The sequence below is a fragment of the Amblyomma mixtum genome, chromosome 5 (assembly GCF_055824585.1).
Source record: "Amblyomma mixtum isolate Tamu chromosome 5, ASM5582458v1, whole genome shotgun sequence".
NCBI classification, from domain to species: domain Eukaryota; kingdom Metazoa; phylum Arthropoda; class Arachnida; order Ixodida; family Ixodidae; genus Amblyomma; species Amblyomma mixtum.
The window spans coordinates 148,671,938-148,682,238 of NC_143016.1; the positions used below are offsets into that span (position 1 = coordinate 148,671,938).

Genomic DNA, 10,301 nt, shown 5'->3' on the forward strand with positions numbered 1-10,301 from the left:
CCCACAGGTAGGTCATGCGTGAACCTCAATCCCCTCCCATTTCTTTAAAAGTATTTAACAGAGAGCTCACAGCCTCTGTGTCTGTCTCACAGCGTCAACTCATTCTGTTTTTTAAACACTACCAAGAAATCGTGAACATACATAAAAACCTTCAGTACCACCTTCCCCGTTAACCTTAATTCAAGGGCGCGGTCAATAGATGTTAGAAAAATGTTAGCGAGTACAGGCGCTACGCAGGATCCAATGCAGATCCCTTGTCTTTGGTGATAAAATTTGTTGTCGTAAGCGACAAACGTCAAACCGAGGTAAAACTCAAGTGTCCTCATAAAATTATCTACTGAAACCCCTGATGTGTTGTGCCGCCATGTGAATACTCCAGATTTATTAGCTCACCTTAGTTTAGCTATTATTTGCCAAGAATACCGCATGATGCTGCGCACAACAAAATCGGTACTAAACCAATTTTTCGAGGAAAATATTGTGAACGCTGTTATTTTTCGAGCCATCGAAGGAACTGAAATACTGTGGCGTACCCACTACGAAACTTATAGCCAGCTATAGAGCTTTTCTTTTTCACACTGAAGTGTCAATGACAAAAACAATTGATTGAATCACTGGTACAGCTGGCTGCAAGCCAGCGAAATTGAGAGACACCACTGAGCCTTGTCTTTTCTAAGAGCATTCAAAAATAAAAAGGCAGCAGAGTACAACCCTTAAATTTCGTCGTCACAATAAGAATACCAGGAAACGTGCATTCGAAACCAGCTCGGAGCCATGGCGTTTAAGCAAAGCCAAAACACCGCGACCGTTGAGCATGTACGCCATGTACTGGTTTGCAGTCACGAGAGCGTAACTTGCTGGTACGAATTGACGGCAGAAGAATGTATTTCAACTGCTCGTCTTTCTTGAAACAGTTTTTTGTTGGTGCATATGCGAACGCGTGTGAAGGCATGGTATTGAGGCCGGCATGTTTGGCCCCACCAGTTTCAAAAGCGGCCTGGACCGCAGTTGTACGGCCTCGGGGCAGAAACGAGGTCGTGCGTCTTACAGAGGATAGTGCGGTGGGCGGAATACGCGGGTTCCGTGTACGAGTATTTTCTGTAAGGACCGATTACCGAGGGCAGGATGTGATTGAAGCGCTCACGTTCCACGCCGGGTATCCAGTCATGCACATGGATGAACTCAGCATCTGGGAAGAGTTCGTTAAGTTCGACCATCAAGTCTTGAGACTGTAACTGCTGTATGCTGGTAGACGTAATGCATAGCCGGCGAAGCCGCGCAGCGTGCCTCCATCCTCGGCTGAGGAAGCGCAGGTCTAAGGAGACGATGCTACCCTCCAGTTTCAGGCTTTCCATATGCTCCATTACCTGTAAAACGCATTGCAGAAATTCAATTCTTCGTCAACGCTGGGCGGAAAGAAAACGGCGCGAAAGGCATGGTATGCCTCAACAACATGAACGGATGGTAAAATGACGTGCAATAATCGCAAGAGTCGGAATGCTGGTCTTTAAGAGGAATATATGCAAGATGTTTCACCTAAGATTTCGTACAATTTTCAGAAATATCTTTATAAGTTAAACGATCTCTTTTTTCAGCATAGCATTGCCAGCGGTGAAATACATCAGAATACAGCTAAGGCTTGCTAACTAGCAAGCTGTTTAACTAATATTGAATAGTTAACTTAATTATTACTGTTAGGCTTATTTTTATTTCCTTTTAGGTCGCCTCAACCTAATAAATGTTAGGCTCCTGAATTATTCAAAGCCGTGTTACACATCGTAGGTAATATTCGTATAAGTTTTGGAATTTCAAAAACTCGATACCCACAGCGCTGTAGCACAGCAAATGTTGCCAAAATCGCAGCAAAACACATTCGCTTTCGAGAAGGTTGCAGGCAGAGCAGCCTCTCCAGTCCGAGTAACGTGTGGAAACAGCCAAATTTCTTGGGCCGCAGCGCTGAGGGTAATCCCGTTTTCGAAATTCTTAGTACTGATATGGATATTACTTATGGATATTACTTAGTACTGATAGGAATATTACTGATATGGACATTACTTATGCAGAAAAAAGCGCTCTTCCAAATCTCAATGCGTTTTTTTTTTAAATTGTGTAAAAGACTTAGGTGAAACACCATGTGTATCGATTCCACACAACAAGTTTTCGGTTGTACTTTTACGACGGTTGTGCTTTTGCGAATAAATGCTTAGTGCTTGTGAGCGCTGCCGTAATACGGCAGGCAGATGAAGGTGCGTTCTGCACGCTGAGCCCGCAGTCTCTGGCACCTTTCCCGGGCCGCTTGGATCTCGTGCGTCAGCACCTTGGGGAGCGCACGCACTACACGGTTGGCCGCGGTCGTTGCTGCTTCGCCCCCTCCTTTGACCGAGCTTCTGCATGACGTTGTTCCTCCATGCGACTTGCCAGTGCGTCACCCCAGAGCAACATTTGGGCTGGGAGCGAATCGTCAGCGCCACTGCCCACTGAAGCTTTGCGAAGCTGATGACAACGCCCTAACACAGCCTAGCAACCGAAGGAGCAACTTTTGGAAGTCTCCAGTGCGGCGCTCGACGCCTCCCGTCAGCGTAGGTCAAGACACGAGCACACTTCCTCTGAGGACTTTGCGTCCGTTCTTCCAAACCTACGAGGGACGCCTACAGCGCAAAGTGCTCGTCTCTGTCTGAGCTATTAGTAGTTGCTAAAGACAATGGAGCAGTTTCACACTGCGCGGATACATAGAATGTGCCTTGTTTAACGGACGGAAAGGAGCAGGCGGGTCGCCCGGGTTCGAACCCGACCACAGCGACCACGTTTCGATGGAGGCAATACGCAAAAGGCGCCCGTGTGCTGTGCAATGTCTATGCACGCTGAAGACCGGAGGTGGTTTGAATTATTGTGGAGCCCTCCACTACGGCACCCCTTTTCTCTTTCTTTCACTCCCTACTTCAACCTTTCCCTCACGACGCGGTTGGGGTGTCCACTTCGAAGTGAAACAGTTAGCGAGCCGCTACAATCCCTCAAAAACAAATTTTCAAAGTTGCAGCTCATGACGCAGAACAACGCCGTGTATGAGGCGTGCCTCTGTCGACGTGCACAGCGCTTTCTCGTAGCGTCCGGCACATGGGCCGGACGCAATGCTAGGTTAGTGTAAGCGACGTCGGCTGCGTTTCCATGGAGACAAAACAAGCAGATCGCCGTGCTTTGCAACAAAAAAAAAGCCCTTTATTACGAAAAATAACTAGCCACAGTCTAAAGCAGTGGCAGGCCCTCCTGACTTACTCCGACCCGAGCATACAGCTTAAGCTGGTGACGAGCACCAAGGCGGCGCCGGTGGCAAACGGGAATCATGGAACAGGAATGATCGACCACTGAAGCTCCAATCTACCTCTCCCCCACCCCCTATGCTCTAACTCTTCTCCTTCGAAACAAATACTTTTACTGCTACTACTTGCAATGTCAGTGCAAGGTTCACAACCTCAGGTGACCGAAATTTATCCCAAACTCTCCTCTACTGCGCCGCTTCCGCTATTTCTACTTTCACTGCCTCTTTCCACCTTTCCCTCACGCCGCGGTTTAGGTGTCCACCGTGGAAGAAGAAGGTTGCAACATCTTTCCTGAACACCAGTTTCGCAGAGCGCTTGAAGTGATCATCGAGCGCTTGATAACAACCGCCACTGCCCATAAGCTGTGAACCATTGCCTAAGAAATAGCGGCCCGAACTAGGGTTCTAAAAGCATTTTATTATGCTGCGAGACAAAACTTAGTGCTTTCAGTCATGAATAAACACAGAATTTTTTTTTGCTCACAAAGACGACACAATTTGACAGGAGAGAGAGGACGGAGCGCAAACTTTCAACTGTTCTACTCAGGAAAGGTACATATTTATACTAAAAAAATCGATAATCATAGATGCCAGGTGGAAGTAAAAATACCCGGAAAGAGCCCAAAGGAAGGGTACAGGTAACTCAACTTTTATCTAATTCATTTAGAAAGGCAAAATCTTTGTTATAGAGTGTCACAGATGGTGTACTAACACATGAACTACCGCCTTTCCTAATATGCTAGGCCGCACCCAGTTCTCGCACAAGCGTGTCAGTGCTCCTGCACAAGATGCTAGTGACTTGGAGCCTTGCATCCCACATAGATTTTTTTACTTTGTTTTTTTTTTTTAATTTTCTTTTCTACACGCATGGACCCTGCTGAAGGAACTCATACGGACTGGCAGGAGACGACCCGTTTGTCATTAAGAATAGCCTTGAAATTATTGAATTCTTGCATGAAACAAACTCAACAGGACAAATGTTTTCTGTAGATATTGTTGACTTGTTCGATTTTATTCCACAAAGCGAGTTGTTGGCGCCTGTCAGGCTTTGCATATAAATGAACAGAGCGGTGTTTTTTCAAAACAGTGCTGGTATGTGGGTTGACAACTTAGTACTCCTAGAGTTTAATCTCAGTCCCACCACTGTTTCCTTTAAACGGTATGATTATGTACAGAAGAATGGAATTTGTATCGGGCCACGAGTGGCCCCGGTGATTTGCAACATTTTTCTCGCCGGGGTAGAAAAGCATTCACTCAGGCGCTCGAAACCGGTAGCACGCTAAAGACTTTGATTATGTAGACGATTTTTTTCATTGTTACGAAGAAACACTCACCTTTGACCGATCCGCAAATCGTGGAGGTCATTCTTACTAAATTTATATAGCTTGCCAAAGGATTCGATTTCACTTTTGAAGTAGCCAATGAGAGCTGTTAGAAATTTTTAGACTTGAAAATAACCCTTAAAGACTCAGGCTTTTGCTGCAAATACAGACCGCGTGCGCACAAGAAAATAGTGCATTTTCATTCCAAGCAACGAAAAACTGTGAACTATGCTATCGCTATTATATGCCTTGAGCCGTCCTTAAGATACCCTTGTTGTCACATGGCCCAGGAAAGCTTTCACGATCAGGTGACGAAGCTAAAATAGGCAGGCTATCCCTTGATAGTACTGAGTTCAGTTGCCGAAGCTCTAATCAAGAAGATTAAACGACAAAGAAATAGGAACAAGTGAACGGTCGCAGTTCCACAAAAGAGATTGAAACCTGTAGTCGTCCCCTACCAGCATAAGGTGGCTGATAGCCTCAAGTGCGTTGCTAAGAAGTTTAGGGTGCCCGTGGTTTTTTCGGCTGTCTTCACTGTGCGGTCTAGATTCGCAGAATGGTAGCAACAACTCAGGCTGCAAAATCAAACATGTGAACCAGTTTTGTGAAGTGTGAAAAAGGGGTAGTGTATAAAATTTCGTTGAAGTGTGGGAAGGTGTACTTTGGGCAGTCGGGCCGATGTGCTAATGAGCGTCTAAGGGAACACAATTTGTCCTTGAGGAATGGTATCGGTTCCAACCTTCCGGCACACGTCAGTGGGTGTGGAAAAGAAAATGAGAAAACCAAAAAGCAAAAAAAAGACAATGTGTGATTCAAGGCTGCAAGGCACAAGCCTCTTTTGCAGGAGCACTGACACGGATGCGCGAGAACTGGCTGAGGCGTACTTTATTAGAAAGGCGGTAGTTATTGTGTTAGTACACCATCGGTGACGTTGTATGACAAAGATTTCGCCTTTCTAGATAAATTAGATAAGATGTGAGAAGCCTGTGCCATTCCTTTGTGCTTTTTCCAGATTTTTGGCTTGCAAGTGGCATCTACGATTATCCATTTCTTTGTATATCTATCATGTACTTTTCCTCAATAAAACAGTTGAAAGTTTTCGCCCCATCCTGTCTCCCTTGTCTTATTGTGTCGTCTTTCTGTGCGAAAAAAAGAATTCTGAGAATGAGCCAACTAGACCTATAACGCATGTTAATTAATAACAGGTCCAGATACTGCTGACTTCTAGATTCGTTGCGGCAAGAATTTTATTATTCTTTAAAGATCGATATTTGCCTGCTGACAATTAGTTAAGCACAACAGCAAGTGGAGCAGCATTTAGACACTTACATGTGGATGAGTATTTTCCACTAACTACACCATCTATATTACTAGACTTCTTGAGTTGCTGCAGAAAGTTATTTTAAAATTCCGCCAAATGAACCAGTTCAGTATTACGCAAACCAGACAGCGTGGGTTTGTTGTGTTTAAAACACTGAGAGAACGTAGCAGCTGCAACTTTATGCTTATATTCATTGACTATACTGGACACTTGCAATTTTAGATCTTGTATCTCCTATATTTCTCCCAAAGGTAGTTATTCACCGCTGCACACACACAAAAAAGTGGGGAATAGGCATTCTGTAAAATTACTGGGCTAGCGGCACGACACAATCGCTAAGGCTTAGCCTGTGCAAATTTATAAAGGTGCTCACCTCTATCAGAGCTGCTATTGTTTCCAATGTCGCAAAGCACCCGGGTCCCAGATTGCGGAGTCGGAGTTCACGAAGCACACAGCCCTTGAGGAAGTGCAGGTCGAGAACGTGTGGCAGATCGCACAAGGTAAGGCGCCTCAGGGGGCGTATTAGGCGCAGTCCCTCGAATACCTTTTCGGTGCAAGTGGAAGGATCGTTGCAGAATAAACAAGCCGGCGGCTGCGCAGTAAGAGTAGCCCGCACGTCTAGCTCGTCCAGCCTGTAACGTGCCCTGGCGAGCTGTTCGAGTCGCCCGCAGCAACGCAGGGCGCATGCGGGCAGGGTTAGTGCGCGTAGACCATTGAGGCCGGCGTCAGCCAGAACGGAGCAGCAATCGAAGTTTTCCTCCAAATGGAATGCAGCGAGATTCAGCTCTCTCAGGCTGAGACATCCTCTGAGGAACTGGAGGAAAGAGGCGGTACCGGCGGGACTTGCGGTACACTTCAAAGCCATCATCTGAGCAGCAGGGATTGTCAACGTCAACGCTCGCGTGTTACGTCGCCAATGGTAACGAGCCGCCGCTTCGAGAGTTGCAAACGGCTCATCTTTGATGACAATGAAGAGATTCGAAAAACCTCTCGGTAATAGATGTGCCGTTCTCCTGTCCAGGACCACGCAGTTCGTCGATGGCCGCGGATTCAGCCTGACGACTACATAAGGAGATATATTCAGGCTTGACTTGAAAATGCTGAGAAGACAGTCGGGCGCGTGCACTTGAACGCATGCGTCTGCAGGCAGCGTCCTTGCCGCTTTCTTGTCTACATCGGCGCGGTCGTCGGTAAAGGTGAATGTCTCAAACTTCCCCGCTGTCGCGTCGTGGTAACTCTCGAGCACACTGTACGCGGTTGTTTCATCTTCTGACCAAAACTTCAGTTCGTGGAAGTGTAAGTTGCGAAGGTTGGAACAACGCTTGATAACCGAGCACAAGAAAAGTTTGTTGCGTCTGTTCGGTGACACCTCAACATACATGCCGCGCAACGTTTCAGGGATTATTGGCTGCTTGTCATTGTTGGGTGGCTGCCTTGAAAAACTGTCCACATCCCGCTGGTGGTCTTTTCTACCCAGGACAGACCATTCGAGGAACTGCAGACAACGAAGCCTGTCTCGAAGAAGGCGAAGCACCGCTGTCGGCAACAGACGGGTGTTCGCGCAGCGCAGTGTTTCAAGATTGATGCACTTGTGAACGCACCTCTCCACCGTGCTCGATTCGGCGGCTAAATAGCCGTTCAAGTCGAGTTCAGATATCGCCACCGCGCGCCTTTCGTCCAAGTAGTCGACTAGGGATTCCGTCGGGTAGTTCGAGAGAAACTTCGTGGTTTGCACAAGGTATTGGTCGCGAGCCAGGCTCGCCAACTTACGCGAAGTTCTTTCAACGGCCATCAGGTCTACGGGGCCCAGGAACCTCAAGATGTGGACGATAATCTCGCTCGGCAAAAGCAGAAGGGAGAAGCTTTCTTCGCTAGATGCCATGCCCGCCATCATTTGGGCTTAAGTGGGTTCCGGAATACTAACGTCCCCTGCTGCGACTACCACGTTCCGTGCCCGGCGAAGCAAAAAAGAACAGTAAGCGAACCTCGCGCGCTTGGCGGACTAATGTAGGATGGGTGTGGCATCAATCTATTTGATGAAGATACGATGTGACGGATCAGCTCATGCCTGCGGTCTGGGATCAGCTCAGTCATTCTCGAGCGCGAATATAATCGCTATCATGGGAACGAAGCATAAAGACACTTTTTCTTCTATTTGGCATCTATTATCATGGTATTCTGACGTTTCCCCCCATCGCTTTCGCGCGCGTAAACCATCCTCGAAAATTTTGGCTTAGCATGGGAAGCATCCGGAAAAAAGATTACCAAATGAGTGGCATTTTCAGTCTCAGTATTCAGTTTCTTACAGTTATGATAAATTTCAAACGCATATAACCTCACAATAAATTTGTTGAATAAAATACTGAGGCCGTTTTGCCCTGACTTTTGCGACCGTGACTTCATACCACGAGATTTTATGCCTTTTTTTCCGTTGAGTGTGTCAGACTGGATCGAAGATATAATCGATGACATAGAACTGACGCAAATTTAAGTTTCATGGGAGAAATTGAATAAGGGTTGTTTTGGTTTTATACGGGTTTAACGTCCCAAAGCCTCGCAGGCTCCAAGGGAGCCTGTAGAGGAGGACTTCGCAAATTTCGACCACTTGGGGTTCTTTGACGTGCACTGACATCGCACAGTGCACAGGCGTCTAGCATTTTCCCTCCACCAACATGTGACGGCTGCGGCCAGGAACAGAACCGCGTTATTCGAGTCAGCAGGCAAGTGCCATAACCACTGAGCCACTATGGCGCAAAAAAGTTTTCTGGTATGGATCAAAATAAAACTGAGTATTGCCGGGAAACAAAAACATTGTAACATTAATTCGGCACAAATGGTTCCTAATATGATACATCAACAGGTGATAAGCGCGCCCTTAGAAACGGGTTTACAGCATTCGCAACAAGACACAGGAATTTGTTCAGCATTGAAAACCTTTCTCTATGCCAACTGCCGGAGCTAAAGTAGCAAGCTAGCATCACATGACAAGACGCTTTAGAACTATCGCGATGCATTGATGACGGCTGGTATAGAGATTTCTCTAGTTATCTTTCCAGATATAAAAAAAATCTGTGCGCGAAGTACTGCCTTAAAGTAGGGCAAACAATCGCTCAGAAAATAGCTTAATGTATACGTTTTTTGAGATGTAGTTAGACATCGAGAGTTCCTGCATTTTCTAGAGTTAAGCAGAAAATGCTGTCGTTTGCGAGGAGAGTTTTCGCAGAGGCAAACCAAGCAGAAGAAAAGCAACCAAAGAAAACCGGAAGAAAAGCAACCAAAATCCCGGATCAGTAAGTGGGCGAGTTGTGCATTTGGTTTGAAGGTTACTGTGTCGGTGACCACTAAAACTGTACGGTGCACGCCAGCCAGTCTGGCAACGTGCTCGGGCACTTGCGGTGAGCGGGCAATAAACGACAGTTGTTTCATGGCTACCGCACGTGTCGGTCTCTTGTATACGTGGTGTCAAAAGTGACCAGTTCCCGCGCCAAAAATGACGGAGCTTCCGCCTCCAGAGCCGTTACGTTTCGGGGATAATGTGGCGGACAACTGGACTCGATTCAAGCAACGGGTAGAGCTCTTCTTCATCGCCCCTGAGTCAACAGAACCAGGAAGACAACGCAGCAACGCCCAGAAAGCCGCCATTTTGCTTCACCTCGCCGGTCAAGAGGCAAAAGATGTTTACAACAGCTTCGATCTTACCGCTGAAGACAAGAAGGACTACGAAAAGCTAGTGCAAGCTTTTGAAGCCTACTGCCTACCGCAGAGTAATAAGACGTTCGAGCGCTACGTGATCCGGAACCGCACGCAAGCCTAAGGTGAGCCGTTCGAGCACTTCTATCGAGACCTGCAACTGCAATCGAAGACCTGCAATTTTGACACCCTTCAGGAATCGATGCTGCGTGACCAAATAGTGTACGGCACATCTAGTAGGACGCTGAGGGAAAAGCGTCTAGCCAAAAAGGACTTGACACTCACCGCAGCCGTCGAGTGGGCAAGGACTGAGGAAATCGCTGCCGCACAAAGCAAAGTGTGGAGTGAAGACAAAAGCGTCGACGCAGTGGGTGAAGAGAAAAACAAGCATCAGCAGCACAGGAACGACCCGCTGGGTTACGGCAAAGGGAGACACCAAGAAAAGAAACGCGGCTTCTGCAACCTCTCGCATAGGCCTCGCGAGTGTCCAGCATATGGGAAAAAATGTGCTAGGTGCGGAAGGCAGATGCATTTCGCAGTTTCCTGCAAAGCAAGAGCAGCGGATGTTAACGAGGTTGCTGAGCGGCCGGACGACGACGACGGCTTTACCGTGCTGCACGTATCTACAGCATGCAAGAAAGCGAGCGCTGGT

General features: G+C 47.2%; 1 protein-coding gene across 1 annotated transcript; it reads right to left on the bottom strand.

Moving 5' to 3' along the window:
- Positions 1-986: 986 nt before the first annotated feature.
- LOC149344125 (uncharacterized) lies at positions 987-7,841 on the bottom strand. The gene is made up of 2 exons (XM_089542554.1): positions 6,333-7,841; positions 987-1,367 (listed from the first exon to the last, which is right to left on the bottom strand). Exons 1-2 carry the CDS (start codon positions 7,839-7,841, stop codon positions 987-989), a joined length of 1,890 nt encoding a protein of 629 aa, XP_089398680.1.
- Between the last annotated feature and the right edge of the window lie 2,460 nt (positions 7,842-10,301).

Excerpts from the sequence above, each read along its gene's own strand:
- LOC149344125 (XM_089542554.1), bottom strand. The coding sequence starts at position 7,841 with ATGGCATCTAGCGAAGAAAGCTTCTCCCTTCTGCTTTTGCCGAGCGAG. Across the intron at positions 1,368-6,332 it reads CAATAGCAGCTCTGATAGAG|GTAATGGAGCATATGGAAAG; the intron begins GTGAGCACCTTT and ends TGCGTTTTACAG.